We start from the raw sequence: 25,733 nt of genomic DNA, 5'->3' as shown, positions 1-25,733 counted from the left end.
CTTATACAGCCATTTTCTATTCCACGTCTGCATGTCAAAATAATATTTTTCTTAGTGAAAAATTGTGCTTTCAGGCTTTGACATATAGGCTAATCCCAATTCAAGATGAATCTGCCTGGTTTTGAGGATACAAGTTGTATCTTATTCAGACAACTTAGCCCTGCAGGGCCTTGGAATGACTGAAACTACATGACGTACCCAGTTGGCTGAAGACACCAGTGTCTTTAGGGTAATGTGGGACCCAGTTTAATCTTCCAGTGAATTTAACATCAGCTGCTGACAATGGAAAACACCATATCTGAGTCCTCACCACTGGTTTCAAATATATTTACTATGAGATTAAGATCAAAGCTTGATCTCATAGTAAATGCATAATTCTTCCAATTTATTCTATCCAAGATGGATTTCCAAATAGGCAAATGGAGCAACTGCAGGAGACCTTGAAGGCGCCTACAAAGCTCAGATTTAAACTGTTTGGAAATTTGATTAATTACAAATTTTGTCTAGGAATTGGCACAATTAAAATACAATATCAACTAAAGTGGGTCCTGCTTTATGACCTTATTTTGTGGACTTGTCCTGTTTGACAATCTAGTTTTAATGCCTTAAATATTGGGCAATAGTGGGCACATATTGTGTATATTCCTAAATAAATGTGTGCTTCTTCAAAGTACCACAAACTCAAACACACTAAAACGTACCAAGTAATATTCCATCAGTTCAAGGGATATGGTAGAGTTTTGCCCTTCATAGGACATTGTATCAACCAGCATGTAAATAAATGAAAAACAGGGAAAAGTAAACTATGTCATAGTGATGATGCCAAAAGATTGAAAAAAACATAGTGAGGCGACAGAAATACAGAGAGATGAAGGTAGGGAGGAGTGATGAAAGAAGAAAACAAGATGAGGAATCTGATGAGGAGGAAAGCTAGATGGATGGATTGAGGAGAAAGGTCCTGACATACTGGCCAATTAGGTGGACAGGTCTGCAGCAGCAAGTCATACCACTGGCTTTGCATGTTGGACAAGTGCAGCTGAGTGTCGAGGCTGGTATGCAAAACGCACACACACGTGACTGCATAGACATTTACAGAGACACACAAACTTGCTGTCACTTCCGTAATACAGCTAAAAGTTATGCACATCCTTCCTCAAAGCCTGGCATTGTGGATTCTTTACTGGACTCTGTGACACCTTGACTGGAACCTCAACCCCACGTCCCAAAAACACACACTGCTAAAAAGTCCACAAGGCCAGCATTGGCGACTCAGCTGTGATCTTCACCAATGACTGTCCCGCTTTATAATCTATCCAACCGGTTTCAGAGCGCGGTGCGTTCTTGCAGCTGTCACCACCAAGAGCTTAGGCCGTGACTGGCTTCGGATGACAACAACAAGGAGAGGTGTTTACTCAGGGCAAATTGTCCTTGTCTCTCTCCACCTTCCATCTCTTCATCCCCCTTTCTCTCGCTCCATCTTTGGAGAGAGATGGTCCACATGGCTGGATCTCTGGTTTCTGGATGGCTACGAGTCCCTCGGGGTGGGATTAGCCTCCCAGACTGACAGCTAAACAAACAAATAGGCCGAAGCTTGTCTTCCCGCTTGCCAAGGCTGCCTAGCAACAGGTAGACAGTACAATGGGATGCAACGCTTGGTATGTCACAGCCAGCGATGGCTATAAAATGCCTGGACACAGTGCACCCAATGGATTTCCAAATATGTGAGCAGCCTGGGAGATCAAACACATTGTGGTCCAAATAGGAAAATAGGGAGGACGTAACCAAGGCAACCGGTTATCACTTGAAGCCTTTACCTACTTTTGCATAGAGTGATTGATGCCAATTATTTTACATGTCATTTAAATTTCACACACGTGAGGTTAGGTTTCCTTCTGATGAGACAACAAGCAATGTCAAACGTGCCAGCAGCTACATTGCAAAATTAGCAACAACGATGAATCACCTTGTTGTTTACCTCTACGAGACTGTAAGAATACTTCAGACCCAGCTAGCGGTAAAATCAGAACACATGTTCTCACTAATAGATTCTTACACATTCACACAAATACTGTGTCTTGGCCCGGCACGGTGACTACCTGGAGTCTATATTGGTTTCGTTGGAAGATCACAGGGAAGACCAGACTCCAAAAATCACTGCAGCGGGCTGATTAAACAAACAAGATAATGTGTCACTAAGTGTAATTTAGAGTTGCCGTTAGGTGGATTTGATTACCTTTAGACAGAGTCGAGCTAGTTGTTTCCCCCTGCTTCCAGTCTCTCAATGTTTAATGCACACATATGAGAGTGGTATTGATTGTCTCATCTAACTCTTGACAGGAAAGGGAATAAGTGTCTTTCCCAAAATGTTGAACTATTCCTGTAAGTCTAGTATTTACATGATGAAAAGTCAAAAAGGCGTTTGTTTGCCACATCTAGGTATGTGTGGATTTTATGACTAGATTCATCTACTCCCAGCCCTCTGACAATGGGTCTCTCCTGTCCACTGACAGGTACAGCTGATATTTGAGTTGCTGCTCACCTTTTCAGACTGATTAACCATCATCTTGTCGTGAAGCCTTATTGAAAAAGTCGAGGGGCGGTCATAAATGTGTGTTACTTTACCATAGTTTTGGTGCAGCAATTCCACCAGCAGCTTCTAGCTGTTTACATGTGACACGCTCTGTGTAAGTAAGCCTTTATTCAGCATTGTGCCACATTTTGATTGCATAACTCTCCGGAGTTCAACTTTTTCGCAGGGAGTCTGACTTTAAATAGGGGTTAGAGCAGGGCAAATCAAACAAGGCAGCTGTGACTTCGTCTTCTCAGAATTTGTCAAAGAGAAACAGAGCAAGAGAGTCATGAGAGAGAGAGAGAGAGAGAGAGAGAGAGAGAGAGAGAGAGAGAGAGAGAGAGAGAGAGATTCCAAAGCATAAAACGAGTGCCTGAGACTTCTCTTCCTTCTCTTCCCCCTGCGGTTGCCAAGCCGGATGGCAGCAGCGAAGCATGTCGGATCACTGTAAGGTGCTGTAACGGCTTCCCGATTTCGCCTCAAATGATGTGAAAGTCATTGCCAAGCCATGTGTGCTGGTGTGAGGCAAAAAAAATGACTGGCTCCTCTTCTCACTGTTAATCAAACCTGGGGTGGCAGAGCATTTTGCAGACGAAAGCCATACATAAAGATGTGCTTGTTCACCATGCTCCCTCTCACCACCACCACCCCCCGCCGCCGCCGCCTCCCCCTCGCTGCCTTTTTATTTCTTCTACCTCCTCTGCCTCTCACCCCTCTCCCTCTATCTCTGACGGGCCAGTCACCAGAGCGTCAGACAAATGAATACTTCCTCCACCGTCCCCTCTTTCATCAGCGCTTCCGACCTTTTCATCAACGCCCATAAAGCAGTAGCAGGCAACTATCACTGGCAATCGCCTCTCAGCTGTCTGAGTGATGAGACAGAGGTGGCAGAGTTCACTAAGCGCTCTTATGGCAGAATGGATGTTACTGGGTCAGGGGGTCGCTCGCACATCTCATTACACAATGTACACAGACACACAAACCTGTGCACCTGTGACGATGTGTGCACACACAGAAAAGAGAATATCCATTAAAACTTAAGGTAAAATGACAAAACTATGGGCCTGCATGTACACAGACAAACAAACCTGTTATCCTGCTTCTCCGCCCCGTCAACAGACACGCATCTTTTCTTAGAATCGAGGCAATGAGTGATAACCTTGTGGCTGAAAACACTTACAACCGTCCAGCGGAGGTGCTGCATTGTGCACCGGCGCACAAAGGCTTCCTTTCATGCCTCGGTGCGTCACGGGCCAGATTCTATGTAGCATCCATCTTCAAGATCTTCTGACTGCTATCGGGTTAGAGGCGAGCCAAACAACGCTGTGTGAAATCAATTTCATATCCTACATCTGAGCGTCATGAGGTAGCACGGGCTCGTCGGGACACTTTGAAGATGTCTGTAAATTAGCTGCAGCTATAAAAGACTATTGGTGTATTACATTAATAAAATAGGAACATCAACGCTGTGTCGTTGGGGGTAGAGAACCTTCCATCACATTTTGGGAGGCCGTGTGCAAACTGTAGCAGATGTCAGTTAAACTAAAAGGCAATTAAGTAAATTTTTCTTTGGAGAGTGTCCAGATTTGATTTCAGGAATTCCACCTCTCATACTTGCAGTTGATGTGACATTTTAATAAAGCCACAGGCGTGGAACGAAGACACTACTAGGAGCTCTTTCGAGACAAATAAGATTAAGTCCCAGTTTGTCCTTCCTCCTCCTACTGAACTGTCCCTGTTACAGGATTGATTTAATTTCAATTTGCATAAAATTATGTTAAATAGCAGCGAGTAAAAGGTCCTGTCCTACCTGGACAGGAAATACACGATTCTCGTTGCTGGTGCTCTGCAAAGCAAAGAGTGACTTGGGGAACATGCATTACCTGGCAGCCACTGTGTTGCAACAGAACTGAGGGGTGTACAGCGTGGGGAAAACTTGAGCTTACACAACAGCCCTGCAGAGATCAAAAATCCATACTGTGCTAATTCTATAAGAGGAACGCAGGAAAAGAACAGGGGGGGGAAAGAGAGGATGGAGGAAGACGGAGACAGGAAAGAGGGGGCCAGTTGGCTGCACTCCCCAGCATGCCTGCTGTGTGTGAGAAAGCAGCTGTGGCCTACTGAGGATTACATAACATACTGAGACACATACGCACCGGCGTGCACGTACGCAGACATGCACACGGCAGCGTATGGATGCATATGGATATTCAAAGTTTTGCTGCAGATTCTCTTTTGCCGCTTCTTCTTCCTCCTTCTCTTTATTTCTCTCTATCCTCATCATTATCTCTCTAGAGAATCAGAGGGGTCACTGCGCCGCGGTATCTCCCCAGCCCTGACCAGAGCTTTAACAGGCCAGTAAAGGGCCACTTTTTCCTTAATGGCTTCAGCCAAAATACAAAATAATTTATCTGCATCCCTACATCTTCTTCCTGTTCCTCAGGACCATGCTTCTGTCCCCTCTTCTTCTTCTTCTGACTATCTTTCTGCATGTGTTTGTCGCTCCTGGGGGGGTTCAAGCCCACCGGACTGTGAAATGCAAAACCCTGCAGCGGGGAGAATGTGCGTGCTCGGCAACTTTCTACACCTCTATGCTCGGCTCCCCCTCTGAGACAGAGCTTCTGCTGCGGCCGCTGCTGCCTGGGAAATGTGCGTGTTATCAAGTCGCGAGCAAGAAGGGGATGTAAGTGGATGCATCTGAGCACATGGGCTTGCATATGGAGGTCGCGTCGGAGCGCTCTGCTGCTCCTGCCACATTTAGAAGCACTGAAGCTATGTGCAATCTGTCCACATCCACATATAGAAGCCCTTAATGCACCGTGCAGCAACATACAGACAGTTTGCTTGGGTAGGCATCAGGCACTCTGTGTGTCTACTGTGTGTGTGTGTTGAACCCCTCAGGGATAATATATGTGTTGGAGTGTATGGCGTGTGTCCTGGGGTCAATGACAGACAGCCATTTGTGGTGTCGTGTTACAACCTATCCATCAGGGTCAAATGCCGTGGAAGAGGGGACGTCATGAGTGGAGCCTGAAGGCGGAAGGAAAATCTATCATATGAGCCTGAAATTGCAATCCAGATGTTTGGTATTTTATATGTTAGAACCTGAATGCTCCGAAGATGCTGATAAATGTTTGACAGTAAAGCCAAATGAGGCTTGATGGGAGCAAATGCCGGTTTCCAAACGAGCATAACAAGCACTGGTGAGTGCAGCCAAGATAACAAGCAATTTCTTTTTAGTAGAAAGATGCAAAATAACGTATAATGAGTGAGTTATGACCAGCTCTGCTTGTTCCAAATCCAGCTCAGGCCTGCTGTTTGTTCTAACTCTGAACAACCAACTGTACTGGGATTTGGAAGCAAGACAGCGCAGTTTAGTTTGGCACTATTTGGTTCAATAATGGAACAAATAGCAGCCTCCAATGTAGACCTCTGAAACACTTTCCTCCTTTTCTGCTCCCCATCCCCCTATAACTGCCTGAATCATGCCTCACAGACACCAACAGGGGACACAGTCATCATTCTTGCCACCGCATCTCAGGGAGCCATTTAGGGGCCGACAACAACGGCCTCCTATCTCACCATCAGACCCCATAAAAGCATCAAATTCTAAATTGTGCCTGGAATACAGAGGGGATTGCTCAAACTGCGGGTCTCTGCTGGAGACAGAGCTTTTAAGGCGAGCCACAACTCATAATTCATGTATTCAGGAGGGCTCGGAGGCATCTTCACGTTGCCACAATGAACACAAGGATCGCTTTGCCAAGAACATCTCTGTGCTGCGTGGGGAGAGTGCGTTTCAAAGTGTGGGGCAAGTCATAATCCTTGAGCTCCACTGACACAATGCAATCTTCTTATACCGACTAAGGGGTTGTTTTCCAAAACAACTTTGATATTCACTCCATGATTCGTAATGGGATACAAGATTCCAAATGCTTTGAGTAAAAGCCTGCACATTGGTAGAAAAAGTGTTTGTAAACTGCATGAATGTCACATTTACCACTTTGTAGTGATACCTTTAATCATGGTCCTATTTTGAATCAGGATCATGGGAAAAAAGTGTCTTTATGCTATGAAATGAAATGAAATCTGCACTTTCTAAGTGGCAATAGTGGCTAAAGGTAAGAAGAGCTCCAGCTTACATCTCCGGTGATACTATCAGAAGAGAAACCTGTGCCATTTCATTTCTGAAAAGTCGATCAGTTCATCTCATACCGAAGGTCAATAGAAGAGTATCTCTAAAATCAGACAACCCACAGTGGCATTTTCTCTTACAAAAATAATAGCAGAATACACACTATGCCACTGCTCAATGGGAGCAGATATCTGATCTAGATCCTCTACATTTAAGACACACTGGCTGTTAAACTTCAGGATGATTTTCTTCAGTTCCAAAATGGACGTTGTCTTAGGGAGATTAAGCTGCAGACAGTCAAAGAAAACTGACATTTCCAGTCTCCACAGATAAGAGCATTTCCCAGCATTTTGCCTGCATGGGGCATGCGGTTCACTCTCTCTTCCATTTGCCCATTTGCATTAGGTATTGATTTTGATACGCAGGCTGTGAGTGAGAAATGGGGAGAGACATTCACTGCATATGGTAAACGTAGGCCCTTGCAATTTAAAATCCACTGACAGTGAAGGCAGGGAGTTGGAGACTTGTTATGAAAAGATGCGTCTGTGGCTAACAGTAGGATGCCAATTAGGCTGCTTGGCCACAAGGAATGGATCCGCGGTCACGCACTGGTTTCTCTCTCTCCTTCTCTCTCTCCCCCCCCCTACACATGGAGCAGAGAAGTGGGGAAAAGCTGAAGCTCCTATTGCGCGAACAATATCGGCATCAAATGTCCATGCAATGATTTTTTTTTTGCCCGGTCAGTCAAGTGCAGCATGGAAAGCATCATCACCAGCAGCAGCAGCAGTGCAGGTGGGCCGAAGGCAGCACGGCCCTTATTTGGACTCGAGATGTGGAAAATGAAGGGTTGTTTAGTAAAAGATTGTGCTATTATGCATGAAAGGTGCAACTAAATTGAGATTGTGGAAGAACAAATTGGAGATTAGACAGAGAAGCTCTGCGTGATTATTCAAAAAGTACAGGTATTAAGCAGTTTTACACCAAAATAATGATAAAAGACAAGTTGCCCACGATTAACATTTTTAAATGTTCAAATGTCCATGGAACAATTGATAGCCTAGACACACACACAAGCGCATATAATACACATTATACTAAGAAGATTTGGGCTGATATTGAGAGAAAATACATGTGTGATGTACTGTGTGAGGAATATAAGAGCAGTAATGGCCATGTAATGTGCCGGTGCGTCTCCCCACGCATCTATCACCATGTGGCCGCGTGGATCCCCGTGCTTACCTCCCCCTATTTATCCACTGAACTTGGATGGAGGGAGTGTGCGTGTGTGTGTGTGTGGGGGGGGCTGTTCAAGCGAACATGCAGATGACAGTTGTCCTTTCCCTGCTCTGCCTTCGCACATTTTTGTCACCACTGCATTTATAGATGGTACAAAGCCAGACATGTTAGGAAATCTATTATGAATAAGAGAGGGGACTTCTCTCCATGCAGGGAGGGGGTTCACAACTAAGTAATCTGAGGGATGCAGATGTATTATTCACGACCAATTCAGTCCCTATTATGAGATCTGGATCTTCATCTTCCCAAATCGCATTTGACAGCTTTATTACGCGCCGGCGTGCCTTCGCATCTTATCCATGTTGCCATCTTTCTGAAAATGGTCAGATATATGAGTGATATAAAGCATTTGATCATCTCATTTCCCCCTGAACTACACACATCCAGGCTTTGGGGAAAAGTTGACGCCTGCATCTCGAGCGCATGTGAACCCATCAGCGAGCCGACTGTATGGTTAAAGCTCTGTAGTGGAGATGATGCACACCGGCTATAAATTGAAAGTTGAGACATACCTGCTGCCAGTTTTCCTCCAGCGAAGGCATGGCAGAGAAGTAGCCGGTGTCGTGAACGAGCTGGAGTTCCTGAAAGATACTGTGGTTCGCCAAGACATCCATGCTGACGCTCGGTGATGGAAAACAAGAATGATCCACAAGAAATATGCCTTCTTTCTTGGCTGTGTCAGACCTCTACATCCACTTCTTTCATATTAGTCCATAAGAGGAGGTTAAATGTTCAGTGTAGCAGCTGGAAATGTGGCGATTAGGGTCCCTGCACCTGCGCGCATTATCGGTCTCGGTGCGTAAAACAGACTGGAGGAGATGGAGGTTCCATGCGTATCCGTGTTGCCAAACTCTACACTGATAGGCAGCCAAGGGAGGGGAGTGGCTTAGTAAACGAATGGGCGTTGTTTAGTTTGTCAATTAACTCCCCAGTTTGTCCATTTAAGGCGAATGGGCGGTTGAGGGCTTATTTGGGAGGCGGCGGAGCGTGAAGAGGCGGGGTCATGCAGATTCAGCGGGCGGCATTGGCTCCGGTGCCACGTCACTCACGCCAAATATGGGCTCGATAGGTGAGCTATTTATGGATGGGTATATTAGATTTGGAAGAAGGTCTAAAAGGCTAGTCTGAGAGGAGAAGCCATGGTGTAAACATCATGTGCTCACAAACACGAGCTGTAAACAGTATTAATAGGCTGCTAAATTGTTCCACAGTGTAAATATTTAATTATAATGGATATACAGGATGAGGCATTATACTGCAGAAAAAATATATTCCTGTACTGGGACTATCAATATCCTTTAATAATGAGTGTATAGTAAACTTATCACACTCTCCTGTAATATCACCATTATGCTGTGCAGTGTTCTTGTGGAGACTGTATTATTAAATAGTGTGTGTACACTGTCCATAATAAAGATTAAGTGTGTTTATTATATATTTTTAATGTCATAGTGGCAAAATAATCCATTAGAGACTTCCTCACAAGTTATTTAAAATAAAGTGGCAACAAGAGGCTCACATTGATAAAAAAAAAAATCAGCCTCTGCACTTCTTTTATGCAGCTCATGTGCTATAAGTAAATAGGGGAACAGTCCACAGTGTGTGTGTGTGTGTGTGTGTGTGGAGTGATAAAGAAGTAGCCAAATCTTCTTCGATATGTCTTGTTTGGTGGTGTGAGTAATGCCGCTTATTTTCTTGCCCCGTGTAAGCCATCTAAATTGTACACTTTCACACAGGCTCAATAGTATTCTCTCTCTGTATCTTTCTCTCTCTCTTTCTCTCTCTCTCTCTCACACACACACACGCACACACACACAGAGTGTTGTAGAGGTCTGTAATCTCATTACAGTGCTAGGGGAAGGCTAGCCGAGGGCCCCGGCTACGTGATTTACACATGGCATTTTGGGAGGGAGAGCTCAGCTCAGACGGACGATGAAGCTCCAGCTGACATTTATCTATTTGACACAACTCACTCTGTCTCTCTTTCCTTTCCCTGCTACTTGTTCCTGCCTCTCGTTTATATTTCACATCTTTATCTCCCTTTGATACCCTTCCTCTCTTTCTGCCAATCTTTATCTCCATCCCTCACTTCCTCCACATAATCCAGTACCACGCTCTGCATTTCATCAGGAGTAAAAAAAAAGATACACAGACAGAAAGAAATCACATGACAGAGACATAAATGCAACAAAGGTTGTCATGTGTAGCGGAGGTCTGTCACCTGACAAAAAAAAAAAACAAACAGAAAGAAAACAACAATCTAGCATGGCTGTGTCCTGTTTGGCTGATCTCCACATGGCTGACTGAAGTGTAAAATATTTCACATACTACAAACCCTGCTGTTTTATGAATTATTTATGTGGCTTTCTGAACTAGAGCCAAAAGAAAGTGAAAAAAGGTTAAATTCTCTGCTATTTGAAACTAGTTAAAACTAACTATTTAACAATCAGAAAAAAATACAATAATTGTTTCACGTGACAAAGACAGTTTTGGTAAGCAGTAGCTAATTTATGCTGGTGTGCTGAGCTTTTGATAAGGCATGTTAACATCACAAATAAGAACACTGAAGTCAAAGTTGGCTGTGTCCACAAGGATATCTGGAGCTTTGGGGTTGGACTGATCTATGTGGAACTAAAGCTAATAACTAAACTGGCAAAGAAATATGGAATACTTTTAATTAAACAATATTTTTGACCTATAACAGTCAAATTTAGTCTTTTAAACTTACCATGTGTGTTTTGTCTTTATTTGTAAAGGTCACTAACCCTCCAAAATTTCATGAAACAACACTAAGGGTATGACCTCTGTGCTCTCAATGGTTGCTACGCCCTGATGGAGAGTCTGTTTTCGCAAAGCTGTTTCACCTCATTACTGTTTGTTATTCACTGAAGTAATACAGTTTTTCATTTCAACATATAAATATTACCTGCCTCAAACTACAAATATTACTTAAAGTTTATAGCAGCTTACAGGAGGGTGGCGATGGCGCAATGGATAAGCCTGTACCTTTTTGGTGTGAGAGACCCAGGTTCAATCCCCCACTGTGACCCATCCACCATTGTGTCTCTGAGCAAGACACTTTAACCCCAGTTGCTCCAGATGTGTGTGACCTCTGACATGCATAGCAATTGTAAGTTGCTTCGGATAAAAGCATCAGCTAAATGTACAAATGTCACAGCAAAACTATAAATCACACATCTGTACAAGAAATAAAATATTTTCGATAAAGTATGCCTATAATATTATTAAGGTCACTGAGAACTTTATTCCTAAGTTTATGATTCTTTATATGTTCCTGTGTAACAATATTATGGGCCTGTTTTTTGCCATTTTGTCCCATAATCTTCCTATTTAAATTAATCTTCCTTTTTATTTTATCATCCTGTCTTAAAGATGACATTTGTTTCAAGCAAATCCCTGAAATTGGTGAAACTGCACTGAAAGAAATGTAGTTATTTCACACTTATTTAACTCTTCAAGTCGCTGACATTGTTGCCATCACTGGCAATTAGCAAAACTGAAAGCCCCTTCTTAGTGCCCGTTCTCAGCAGTGTACCCCCCACCTCCTCCTCCTCCTCTTCCTCGGCCTGAAGCCCATGCATATCATAGATAAAAATAAGTGCTCACCATTATCCGTGGGCACACAGCGTTATATTGTGGATGCTGACATTGCTCTTACCTGGCAGTTGGTGCTTTTACTATATTAATAATGGAGCAGGCACCATCCATCATGGGTATATGAGGCTGCTAATCATGTCAGTTCCCTGCATATTCACTGCTTTCATCAAAAGAGGAGGAGAGGTAGTGGGAGAGTAGGCAGAAGAAGACAGAGGGGAAAGGGAAGAAAAACAGGAGAGAGACGCTGAGAAGCAGACATAAACAAAGAGAGGGGGAGTGATAGAGAAAAAGAGAGGAAGAGAGGGGGAAAGAGGGAGACGGAAGGGGACAATATCAATGTGCTGAACACATGACAGATGCCCTTGGCCTTTTGCTGAATGGCTTCCCTGTTGGCAGGACTTAACCAGTGTATTTAAACAGGACAAGACGAATGGGACCTCCACTCCCCCTGTTCACTGAACCAGCCCATTTCTATTCCAGCTCACAGCCTTCCCCCGTGTGGGAATGCTAATATGGTTAGCTGACATTGGCAGGGTTAAAACTTCATAACGGCATTTTTATTGTAATACAACTTAACTTTCCTCTTTTTCAAACCTTGTCCCAGGAACTTCTGCTGAGCATGAAGGGAGTTTTTTCAGCATTTGCACTGCTGTTAAAACAAACAAAAAAAGTGATTTACTTTAGTGCGGTTTTATAGGCTTGGTGTCTTTGTAAAATAAATAATTCTGGGATTATTCCCTCTGTTTCCAAAGCAGTTTCACTTGTTTTAAGTGGAATGGAAGATCATTCTACTCTAACATAATGTTGAGCTACCAAAAACAAGTTGATTTGCATTGAAAATAGCCCCTGATGTTAGCAGCAACACACTCCCCAGCTTGCCTCTCTATCCATTAGTCTCCTGCAACTGAGGGACCTTGAGTGTCGGTGCTTTGCTTTGCTTCATTTTGCCTTATTTGGTGTAATATGACATCCACATGCCCTGATGTGTCTGAACGTAACATTTACACAGATATGGTACATTTTCTTCCAGTTCAAATTGCTTCAGTGGAGTATTATGATAACCTTTATGTTTACAGGAAATAAAAATAAACAAATTTTCCCCTCAACATCTGTGCTTGAAAGTGCCTTTTGCCCAGGCCATAAAAGCACAGAGAAGGAAATTTGCTCGTGATTGATGGGCCTGGTTAAATAAAGATAAGATTTTGAAAACGTGGCCATATGTCTGCCGTATGCACCATCTCTTTTGGCTCTGAGCCTGGATGCAGAACATCTTCAATATCCTGACGTCTTCTTCATGCAGCTCTTCCATAGGGGAAAAGCCTGGGGGAGAAGACAGAGGTGGGGATGGGCAATGAGCTGTGGGGAGGAGGGGTGGATTTCAGAGCGACAGGCCGACTGAGAAGAGCGATAATGAGCGCTCTGGGCTGTCTGGGGTGTAAACTGCTTCCCGCGTGACATAGCTGCAAGGGAAAGGAAGGGAATGGAGGGGCGGCGGCAGGGGGGTAAAGGGTACAGGAGAAAGTGCCCTCTCAGCTGGGTGATGTTTGATGCGACGCTGCTGCTTCCTACGCGAGCAAAAGCGAGCGGAAACACAGTCAGTGAGGAAGCCATGAGGGGCAGCTGTTAAGTGCCAATTAGGCAATGATGAGTGGGAGACGGAAATACCCATTTGCACACACACTCTTGCAAGCAGGCAGGGAGGAGGAGTAGTCAAAAAGTGAAACAAATAGGGCCTAATCCCTGTCAGTTTTGGCGGAGTTGCTCTCCTTCTCACCCTTTATCTCCCCTGACGCCTGTTAGGTAATGTCACATCAGTGTCGGCTAAAAATCTGGGTTATGATTCGTTGTTCCATTTAGTTCTGCTTCTGTCTGGCCTCGGCCTCTTCTGAAGGCCACTGAAAAAGCAACATTTTGTAAGAGCTTGTCACATTATACCAAAGGACAATGCCCCATGTCAGGCGTCCAATTAGTGAGTGAATTCACTTTAGTCCATGACACAGAAAATGATAAGGTAGGGTGAGGAAAATGGAGCTATGTTTTTTGGATTTTGTTTTTGCAGTCATAGATTAGCTTTCACAGGGAATCATGAAATTCAGTGTTTGCCAGTGTGTGTGTGTGTGTGTGTGTGTGTGTGGGCATGCTAATGCTTTGTTCATGTTTGTGTGCATCTGTTGGTGTCTGCATATCTTTGCCTATGTGTTTACACCCCCATATATACTTCACTACGTGGGTCACAGTGATTTATTATGACACCTACATGGTCAAGGAGAACTGGAGTAAAATGAGACCAGATGAAGAAAAGGAGTAGAAGTCAGATTACTCAGTTGCCAGTTATTGAAACAATGCCAAAATGAGAAATAAATAATACTGAAGAAAGAACTAACTAAACTACACAAAACCACACCGCCCATGTCCCAATGTTCAATTTTCTCTAGCAGTTCACATTTCTGAAATCTAAAACCTACTTCGAAATGTATATAAATGCCTTTATTTTAGGTTAGTTGGCATGAATTCATTACTTAATGATGCATTTAATGTGTTAATGTGAAGCTACGGTTTTCCTTCTGCTAATGTACACTGTTCTGGAGAGTGCAAGCAGCAAACCAGACACTAATTCTTCTGAAACAACTACACAACACCACATCCTCAGATGGGAGGAGGAGTAGCACTTTGTGGGTGAGGATGTGTGTTTTAGGAGGTGACTTAGCATAAAACAGAAGCCATGAGGTCAGGGAAAACCCAGGGAGCTATGGCAATGGTAGCCAGAGCCAAGCGGCTGACCTTGTTTGCAGCAAAAGAGGACACCTAGATTATCTGAATTGTGCCATAGAAACACGTAATCAAGTGATTTTCTATCATTTCATACTTTGTTCACATGAAACTGTACAACAAAATTGCTGTGATGGATTCACAATGGCTTTAAAATGTAACAGCGTCATTCGTCATCAGGGTCGCCAACAATGAATGAGTCTTTTCATGTCCGAGCTCCCAGTCAATCTTGTTTCTATGCACGCTGCACATCTGAGGCCTCTGTAATTTCCCCCGGCAGCCGCCTCAGATCCGCCCGCGCCATACTGTGTTTTGTATATTCATGTGTTTACCTTCCTATCTTAATCCTAGCTATTACTCGCATGGCTGGCCATGTCAAGGGGAGATTTGCTCACTCACAGTGAATGGGCCAATATTGACAGCACGCCCACCGCATCAGCGATCAGTGTAAGGGCTTAGCCGCCACTAGATTCACAGGTTTGAAGATGAATCCAATGAGGAGGGTGGTGTGTTGGAAAACAGTCCTCACAGGGAATGTATGCAAATGCTAAATGTTACTGTTACTGTGTCAGGGGTTACAATTTAAAGGTGCAACTTATATGGTGTCCATGTCCTGCTACATTTTATGATAATGGATTGTATAGTATTTCTCCTGGTTTTAGACGCATTTGCATGACAGTAAACCTATATACCTGAATTCTTAACACATATTTGTCATTTCCCAGGAATGCCAAAATATTTTGGCTCAACTTCAACCTAAATCCAGCCTAGTTACAAAGTCAATATCTAATGTTGCATCTTCCTTTTTGTGCCTGAGTTACACCTGTGTTGTTTTGAAATTTTGCAGATAAAAAGGGTGAGCTGTGATTCAAGTGTGTAAGTACTTTTCTATTCAATTCTCATTTAGTAATGTAATCAGTATGTAATGTACCCAGCACCTGTCCCACTAGGTTTGTGGATGTGCTGCACCAGTCCAGCTCACAACACTGGACTGGAGTTTATTTTCAGCCAAAATGCATCCAAAAATCCCCACCAGAACACAGTCGAGTGTGCTTACAATCAGCCATAGTTGGCGTGACTCAGTTGACTTATCTAGATTTTAGTTACATTTGAACTAAATTTAATTTACTATTTTGCCAAATTAAAATCCTTAAATAGGGTTAGGTCAAATACCACACCTGCTACAAATTTATTTTACTTTGTCTACCACATGGCAGATGTTAAGTCTCAAATATGAATTCTTTCCATAAAAGTAGAGTTTACGGCCTGCTAAGACTAGGAGACTTTAAAAGCATTTATTCAAAAAAGGTGGTGGTTGATAACATTTGCCACAGATCTGCAGATTAGCGCTTCATTCCTATTAACCCCTGCACTTCAACAAAACCCACTTCTGGAGAGCTACATTCCATACTGACCAGTACTGACAGCTGCGAGGCTTCAACCAGGGTTAGGTCACTTCAAGGAGCAGCAAGGTCATCTGCCCTTTATGTGCAAAGAGCTGGGTCAAAGTATCCAAAATTCACTTTGCTGTCCTTGACCAAAACAAACCTTTCCTCGGTGCTGCTCTATAGCTAACCCCTGCGACCTAGTAGAAATGAACAACTCATTCCCCAGTAAATGGATTATGTCCTGATGTGATTCAGTGATTCAGCTCCACTTGAGTTAAGTTCAGTTCATTTGAGTTCATTTAACTCAGTAACTTTAGTCCTTTGTTATTTAGTTCAGCTCAGTTCAGTAAGGTAGCAGAAAACTCTCACTGTCGTTTATCAAACACTGCAGCAGCGTCTGGAGCAGCAGCTGGCCCAAACCCCAACTGATCTCTCCCATATAGAGGTCAAAAGTTGACAAGTTGCTGACTCCCCTTTCATCCCACAAACCGGGAGCTTCTCGCTACATTTTCCAGAGGCATGTCACCACTTCAAAGGTGTTAGCGAAATGATTTGCAGACGAAAGCGACGCTGCTTCTCTCTCTTGGCTGGTTCACAGTTGTCGCTGTCGCACTTTGTTTTGCTTAAATGAAATGATTGAGTGCTGGCTCCGTGACGCCGTTTCAAGGAAAAACCAGCCTCACATCATTATCGGTGACATTAGCAGGTGACAGCAGCAGCCACAGAGCCACCGATGCTCTGAGGTTCAAAGCGCCTTAGCTACGTAAACAGATGAGACGAAAGAAAGTCAAAGAGAGAGGGAAAGGAAGCAAGTAAAGTCAGAGCTAGCTCAAAGATGATCATATATGTCCAGATTTTTTTTTCCAAAATAAAATATTAACCAATAAAAGGTGGCAATGTCTCTTACACACTGACAAAAGTGTTTTCTGACCGCCCTCTATGTAATGTACTTAAAAGCTCTTTAGTCTTATATGAGAGCTTTTTACAAAAGAGCATAAATGCACCACTGTTTTGTAATGCACTATTTTAAAGCACTGGATGCAGAGATCAATACTGTATAAAAAACATGTAGGGTTGTATTTCCTCTGTGCTTCTCCAATCTCCCAAGTGCAGAGGCCATGTAGTCAGATACTTCAAATTCCCTTAAGACTATCGATTCAGGTTGCAGGTCGCAGAGTCCAACAACCCGTCAACAACAGAGCAAAATGACCCCAGGTCAGGCAGTACAGTAAAGCCAATGCTGCTAAGTTGGACCGTGAAGTGCTTTAAATAGTCATATTCATATTTGAAATGTTTTGTGGCAATTTGATTTGCTGCAGAACAACAACATGGAGGAAAGGGGGGCGACTGGAGCCATATGATAGTCATATGATAGAGCGGTTGCATTTGAATCATAACCCTTTGGCTATTTGCAGTCGTGAAATACTGAGTCTTTTGTGTGAAGTAGCAAAGAGGGGGTGAATGTTACATTTTTGTGTTTACTCTAAAACTAACTCTTTTGCAGAGGGATGAAGAAAATAATGTTATTCTCCAACAGGATAGACACAATGAGCCCAAAATGGGTGATTTTTCTCAAAAAGTTGTGTTTTTTGGTCATCAGGTCAAAGTCCATTCCTCCAATCGCAGAAACTCATTGCATAAAGCGTCTTTCATGCTATGAGCAAGCTTTTCTGACATCTCACCGAGTGATGGGGAAATCATGACGCTTACAGATGCATTGAATTTGTTATGGGGTTTTTGGGTCGATCCAGCAGCGCCATACAAACAGTAAACAAACTCCTTGTTCTAAGAGTGGGGCGTCTATTTATTTAGCAGAAAAGCGCTTCCCATTAGAGTTTAAATTGCTGTCGGAAATAGAGGCAGTCCACATTAACAACCTCGTCCTCTGTGCATAATGCTCCTGGCGTCAGCGTGCCTTGTCATTACGACTATTTCTGCTCCATTATTTCAACACCAAATCACCAAATCCCCCTTTTTGATTCGTCACCCCCCCGCCTCTGTACAGTGGGGCTTGCACTTCAAACTGCTCTAAAATGAGCTTGCTTTGCCAGGCCGGCAGCTAGCCAGACCAATCATCCATCTGCAATAATAGAAATCTTCTGGCTGATGATAGACTGAGGCAATCACTGGGCAGGCTGAGTGGGCCCTTCAGTCTGGCCTCTCTACCCCTGCTGCTGGTTGATAGCAGGGGACGGCCAGGCGGAGGCTGGCACGGGTATCTGGTAGGTAGGCCTTCGAGCGCCCTGGCTTGCTGGCAGACTGAATGGATACAAATGGAGGGTAAAGGGTGCAGAAAAAAAAAACAATTAGTATAAACTTAAACAAAATACTCCTGGCTGGGGAGCTGGAGCACGATATGTTGATCACTTAAAGGCACAGTCTAGTCTACACATTGTAATGTCTCCCACATTTTTTTCCATGCTCACACTACCAGGGCGGCGTTTTTCACTTTCATTAAGTTGAAGGACTCATAAGAGACAGTCCTAGCATTGTCAAGTTCCAAAAACTCTACATCCTACAGTTCCCACAATGCAGCACAATAGCATCTTTTTCTGGTTAGCCCACATAAGTAAAGGTCCCCTCAGAGCCACAGAGGACACAGGTTGATTCCTTATGACAAGCAGAAGTAAAATCAAGTAAAATCAGTGGAGTCCCCTATTAGAATTAAAGTAAATATAGTTTTCACTAGACAGTCAAAAGTACAAAATCTTTAAACCCCCAGAGTTAGAGAAACTATTTCTTTTTGAGACAAGAGTAATTCACTTCAGCTAATCTTTCTGTTAGAGGATTGCATGAGCTTGAGATTTCGACCCAATTCGACCTGAGCCCAACAGAAAACACACTGTTTCAACTTGATCCCTGCCTGAAGGCAATATTGTAACTTCAAAACTCTTCTCCACTTTCCATTTTTACCTCTCTAGTTTCCTTCCTTTCTACACTCTTTTTCTCCCCCTAGGAAAATATACATTACAGGTACACTGTTCACAGTCTGCTCAGCCTATCAGTGTGTTAATATTAAGATATTAACAGTAGAAATGTAGCTCTCACCAGTCATTAGTTAGCCAGCCATCAGGCACACAAAGTGAATCTGTAAATCTCTCCCCACTGAAAATGGGTCTGAATCCAGCCCAAATTTGACAACCCTTAGATCTGCTTACCATGAAGCATATTTTCAAACTGTTACATAAAAATAAAAGCCATTTATAACTTTGTGTCGCTCCAGAGAGGTGGAAATTTACTGTAACTATCCCATTCATTAGAATTTTATGTTCTTTTAGATGAATCATTGGATTACTTTATTGATTTCACATTTGCAAGTGCATTGGAAAATGTAGTAAACTCGTAATGTTTCTGTGCAGGTGTAAAGAAATATTTCATAATTTTTAATCTGCCCTCCAAGTGTTTATTCATGATCGCTTGACTGGAATGTCATATGGCTGGATAGTCACCCAGCAGTCATGGCTTCTTTAGATTCAACCACCCTTCTTTTCTTTCATGCCCTCATTATTTCTCTCTCAACCATGCTGCCTCCCACCACATCTTGGCTCTCTCCACGCCCCGAGCACCTCTATCCCTCAATCATCTTGCTCATCCCCAGCTCTCCACACCTCCACTTCGACCCCACTCCATCCCTCCCTCCATCCTTCTACCTCTCCATCGCGTTCATCTGCATGGAGAGTGTCTCATTCTGCCCAGGCTAATTGGCTTTAATTAGAGTCATTCAGCAGGGGTTAATCAAGGATGACTTACGCAGATTATGACTGGTGAAGGGAGGAATCTGAGGCAACAGACAGCCTATGAGCCACACCAGCAGGCACGTATCTCTCCTCCCAATGCAGCCTGGGGACTTGGCATAGATAAATGTGTTTAAACCTACGCCACAAAATGATGTTTTAGAACATGTGCTCCTGGAGAACATCCACCCACTATTTTTGTAAAGCCTGAAAAACTTTACTTGTTGGAAATGATATGTGATGCTCTGCTATTTGCAAGAAAATTCAGACAATATGTTAAAATCAAGCAGATCATTTCACTGCCAGTAACATTGTTGAAAAGAAGTGATTAGCATGAGTAATTTTATGAATGACACCTGTTCAGACTTTTAAACAAGAGTTTAAGACCGTCAAGTTTTTACCCGCATAGGCCTATATAATTTAGCAAATGAGGTGGTTTGTGTAAGATGAGTATTAAAACATCTGGTATTTCCTCATCTGTGATTGCTTTTGACAGCTGGGTCGTTTTCCCAGAAAATTAAAAATTCAGTATTTGAAGTTATTGGTGGCTAAGGGCTCAACTTGGAGAAAAAAAAAGTTTAAAACCAGTGAGAAATCATTTTGTTAAATGCAGATTTCACGAAAGAGGTTAAAGCTGGACTAAATTATTTTAGACTTTAGACTTTCTAGAGACTTTCTCTGAACATTTGAAGGCCCTGCCCACAGATGTTATGTTGATGTTACCAGTTATTCTGGTTTTTAAGGGCTTGTTCAGACTGCCAGCCCAAATCTGTTTTTTGGCAAATCCGCAATGTTTACAAATTGATTTCAGAAAGTCTGGACAACAAAAAAATATATTAAATGCAATTTTAGCAAATCGAATCCAAGCTATTCCAGTCTGGCTGCTCAAACTGTATTTCATACTGTCTTTTATCTCACTTGCAATGTAACACAACAGCAATGTGAAATCCAGAGTGACAGAAGTGCATGAAAGTGACTGAGCAGAATCCATGCAGCAGAGAAGGAGTTCTGCACCACAACTTCGCACCGCGATAGTTTGGAGGGCTAGATGATGGATCTCCAATTCTCAAGCTTCTGCGTTGGAAAGCTGCCTCACCAGCGTATGAAGTTACTGACACCTATGTTGTTACCACAGAAACGCATGCAGATAGGTTTGCGATATCTGGACAAACAAATAAAATCTGATCACTTGCAAAAACAGTCTGCCTTAGAGATCTGATTTGAAAAACAAATATGATTTGCCTGTACTAAGCTCTGCTAAGGTTGAAGTTGGGCAGAGCTATGCTGGAAATAGGGATGGACAGGGAAAACACTATATGTCACATTAGGGAAAGCATGTGTATTAATAATATTATTAATTAAACTAAGTTCCATAAAGCTGCTTCAGTTTCAGGGTCCTGATTTTGTGCCTGCTGACTCACTGTCACACTGTCATGGCTTACTTCATTGAACAGAGCCATCATTAATGTTATTAGTAACACATGCTTTTCGTATTATGACGAGTCATAATGCTGTGAAATAGGCCTATTATGTCAGGTCACCAAAGTCAATGTACTTGAGCTAGTTGATTAAACGGTCAGTGGACTGAAAAAGAATTGACAACAATTTTAATAATTGATAAATGTCTTCTTTTCAAGCAAAAATGCCCAGAATTAACTGATTCCAGCCACTCAGATATGATAGTAAAATATGAGATGCATCATCTCATTTTCAAGAGGGTCCTATAAATCACCAAGGGGCCATGGGAATTTGTGGTGGACATTTTGCGCGATAAGCTTCTTACAGTATAGTTTATAGACCACACAATAAATTGACTAAATATAGCCTAAGAATGGTTATGGTAAGTTGTCCTGTCCCCACAGGTGCATATAAATACACAGGAGAGTGGGGAACATATCAATTAAGCAAGGAGGTCTAATCAACACTATATCATGAGGATGACCTTTTACATAATTTTTTATTCAATATCATAACACAGCATAATATTCAAATATCTGACAATGGAAAACACACTAGTTCCAAATCTTATTTTTGTTTGTTAATATTAGGCGTGTAACAAAAAAGATCCACCAAAAGCTATTCCAGGTAACTCAATGGACCCCAAAAGGCGCTTCTATGGGGTTCCCACAGAATGTCACCTGCCAAGCAATGCTATTGGATGCTGTCCAGGCTTCAGCATATATGCAGAATTGTGGACAGGATCCAACAGCTGGAGGCTCAATGTGGCTGGCCAAAATGTTTGTTGAAGAAAGTGTTTAGGGATGCGTTTGGTGCCATTTTGAGTTGATTGGACTTTTGGTGACACTTTCCCCCAAAGTGTATTCTGTTATGGGCTAACAGTAACCAACAGTCATTTGGATTCTAACCAAGAGGGTTAAAGCCTGAACCTGAAGTATTTGGAACAATTGCATATTAAAATGAACAACATTTAAGCAAAATTTCAAAATGCACCTGTATTGTTTTGCATTTTGTGACTTTCAGCCAATTAAAGACCCTTTTTCCAGTCATATATTTCATCACTGAAGATTTCGTAAAAATAGTGTTAAAATATTGTCTCGTCTCGTTCTCAGGAACCCAATAACATGTATCATCTCGTCTCGTGAGCTAAGTGTGTCATCACACCCCTAGTCAATGTAAACCGATGTTTACTTGTCAATGCATTGTCGGTATTCCCGTTCTTATACTGTTTAGTTCCAATGCTTTTTAGGTGCCCAAGGAGGTAAAACTATTCAGCATCTAACAAGAAAAAAGCTAAACATATGAGTAAAGTCCAGGAAATGTCAAACTGTGAGACCTTAAAGGGGGGCCCCAACCTGCTAGATATGGACTTTAGTTAGAGGTAACTAATTTATGGACAATATACAGGAACACTGTAATAAATGATCAAAGCAAATGATGGGACTTTCTACTTTTTGAGGATTATTTGTCATCATTAGATATAAACCCTAAGTTAAGTTTAAGTTAAGTCCACGTTAATTATTTGTGGAGGAAAGAGCCTCAAATGTGTATCCAAAAGACAGACTGAGCATACAGGCCATGCAGCAGCAACACTCATTGCATCATTGCAACGATGTTTTCGCTGCAGGTCTATGAAATTACCACCTGACATGTTTCCAAGCGGCCTTCCTCGCGCTCTTCATATCAGTGTACTATGCACAATGCAATATCGCAGGTCTCTTTATTGCCATCCCCTGTTCTTATATAAAGAGGCCTGTGGTAATTATTTAGGAGGGCTGTACTGTACTGAGACTCCTCTGGGACTGGAAACATTATGGCTGGGCCTCGCACACTCTCTCTCTCTCTCTCTCTCACACACACACACACACACACACACACACACACTAGCATTCTGGACAGAGAGTAATGGCCCAAACCCCGGTGGTAATAGCTTCTTTTTCTGTGTGTGTGCATGGTGGCATACATGTATTCATCTGTGCATGCTCCCACCAAGTCTATTTGATGTGACTAGTCCATTAGACTTTCAATGGGCTCCTACACCATAATCCTGAATACACTGAGGGTTTTTTTTCATATGGGCTCTTCACTGGAACTACCCCACAGTATAGATTGCTTCTGTCACTGTTGAAGCAGACAAATTCCCCCTCATATCCTCTGCATATGGGATGGGATTGTCTCGTTATGGCCCCGTTACATTCCCCCATGGCAACATTAGCCAGCGGCTGTAAAAAGACTATTAGAATCCAAATTATTCTGGACTGAAGATGGCGAGGCTAAGAGAAGTTAGCGAGGGGTGATGGGAAAGCCAAAAGAAGAAGGAGAAAGAGATGAAGTAAGAGAGCTATGGATTAGGTGGTGTGATTTGAGAGGACTCGTCAGTTCAGAGACCCCCAGCGTAGCTCCAGATGCACATGTGAATGCTCACATACACACATATATATATACACTGTACCCTCATACACTTCCTAATCCACCACAGCCAATCAATAAGCACTTGGCAGGTAGTGAAATACAATATAGACAACAGCACTAGCCCGCTGGTTCTTCTGCTCCATTTAAACTGCAGTTTGACAGCTGAGGAGGGAAGCAAGGGGGGGATGCATTTGGAGATGTCTCGATTGGCCCTGACACAGGGCGCCTATAGGAGCAGAACATTGGGCTACACACACACCGCATATATCTCAGTTTTATCAAGTTATTTTTTTCTTTCATTGAGTCATAAAAGTCTTATTGTTTTTAAATAGGACCCTTTTAAACGTGTTTCCACAGAAAACAACTCCTTTGAAGATTTTTCTTGAATCTAATGTCATTTTGTTGTTTTTCAGTACATTCAATTCTCAGATCTGCTCAGGTTGAAAATGTATTCTATGAGCTGAAACAATCTGTGCCATCTGACCCATGGGTATTTTGACTTGAAACTGACGCTGCTAAATGTTTAAGTAACTGCATTATTTACACCTGTGTTTTTTCCACTGTGACATGTCAAAATGTCAGCCATGAAAATGGCCTATTACACGCCCTGTTGTTCAGTAAACTAAGCTAGTTTTGTTTTCTTTGCTGATTCAAAATGGAGAGAACTAGCAAGCCTTTTTGAATGGATACTTACAGACAGGGCTTGACATCAACATTTTTGCTTACCAGCCACTGTGGCCAGTGGTTTTCCAAAATTATATATATATAACAATATATATGGTCATCTGTGAAGTCAACAAATCAGATTTCTACAGTCAGAGAAAGTAAAAGTGTGCGTCCTGCTCATAGTTCAGTTATAAAATCCCACCATGGAGCGCCTTTCCTGCTGGGTTGCTGACAGTGATGACACTGATGACTGACAGTCATCACTGGAGCAGAGCCAACTGACTGTGCTGCCTCGCTGTCCGGTGTCACGCTGCCCTCTGTTTCTATCACCCTTCTCCGCTTCCACCAAGTTAGTTTGGTGGTTTGTGGTCATTTTGACACTCGGGTTTGTAAAGTTTACAGACTGCCATGCAGTTGCACCTGCATTGCTCTGTAGATTGTGATGCAGCTAAAAAACAAGTGCATTGATTCGACTGACATGTGAGTCGGTCTTCTCGACGAATGCCATGCGCCGAAGTGGCTAATAAGAGTGAGTGTTTCACACACCACTAGTGAATTCTACCTGCATTTCGCGGCCCTGGATACTTATTACATCATACCATATGAAAAGTAATGTGTGAAAGCGTTTTGGATTGCTATAAATGGCCATAGAAAATGTGGATAAAGTTGTCTGCTAACTTTGTGAAATTAAAGTTAAAACTGCCTTACAGTTACATTAGCCTGTCACATGAGGCAACAGAAGCCCCAAGACTGAGTGGAACAACATCAAAAAACCTTTTTCATGGCAGACATTTTGACATGTCATGGCAGGAAAAGCACAGGTGAAACCAGTTTCTTTAACGATGGCTCAGTTCCATCAAGTTTCCCAGTAAGCCATGCCAGTAAGCCAACACGTACAACAGCCGGACCCTGGAACTAGCTCATCTAAAATGATGTGCAGCCTTTCCATACTTTGACAAGCCTTTGCACGGCATGGCGTAGGGTCAGCCTCCAAAATTGCATATGAATTCATACAAAGAAATTGTCATTTCAAATGTCTTTGAACCTGATCTTATGAAAAAATGGCCGTGGCATATTAAGGTACTGGTACGTTTCTAGGGGAAATGGATTCAAGTCAGTTTACTGCATTGGCAGATTCTTTATATAAGAAGAAAAAAGAAATTGAGAACAAAGCAATACACAAAACTACACTATATGCTTTTTGTTGTTTGCTTAGGTCAAAATATATGCCGAAATAAACCACACACCTGTTTCGACACCTGGTTGCCATCACTTTAGTTTTTATGAAGGAAAAAAAGAAAGAAAGCATCCTTAATTGTTTTTCCACATTTTCTTTCCCTCTGTCTTTCGTGGCAGATGAGGATCCAGTGCTAATGTCCCTCTTCCATCACCGCTCCTCTCCAGCTGCAAAACGCTGATTGGAGTTGGAACCGCCTCATGATTGCACTCTCTTATTGGGAGCAAAAAGGAACGCAAAAAAAAAAAAAAAAAACAGAAAGAAAGAAAAGAAAATCCTCATTTAATTCATTCTGCCTATCTCCCCCTCCCCATCTTCGAGTGTTTTGCGAGGTGGAAATTGGAAACGCCCCGCAAATGCATAGGGGAGACATCCTAAACCGAATCGAGGTGCCATTACCCCGACGGGTGAAGCACAGTGGGGCTGAAAAATCTCCTGCTTGCTCTCTCTC

At 42.7% G+C, this 25,733-nt stretch overlaps 1 protein-coding gene across 1 annotated transcript in view; it reads right to left on the bottom strand.

Annotated features, from left to right (window-relative positions):
* klf7a (Kruppel-like factor 7a) overlaps window positions 1-8,900 on the bottom strand; it is a 40,763-nt gene extending 31,863 nt beyond the window's left edge. Inside the window, exon 1 of the mRNA XM_038721383.1 lies at window positions 8,513-8,900. Within this exon, the coding sequence (XP_038577311.1) occupies window positions 8,513-8,614 (102 nt within the window). The 5' untranslated portion in view covers window positions 8,615-8,900. The remainder of the gene's footprint in view (window positions 1-8,512) is intronic.
* Between the last annotated feature and the right edge of the window lie 16,833 nt (window positions 8,901-25,733).

Source organism: Micropterus salmoides, unplaced genomic scaffold (genome assembly GCF_014851395.1).
Source record: "Micropterus salmoides isolate LMB-PRFRI ecotype aquatic unplaced genomic scaffold, ASM1485139v1 Ms_hic_scaffold_1, whole genome shotgun sequence".
Classification (NCBI taxonomy): Eukaryota; Metazoa; Chordata; class Actinopteri; order Centrarchiformes; family Centrarchidae; genus Micropterus; species Micropterus salmoides.
Note: the sequence above shows the minus strand (reverse complement) of the source record. Positions and strands in the feature narration are given on the sequence as shown.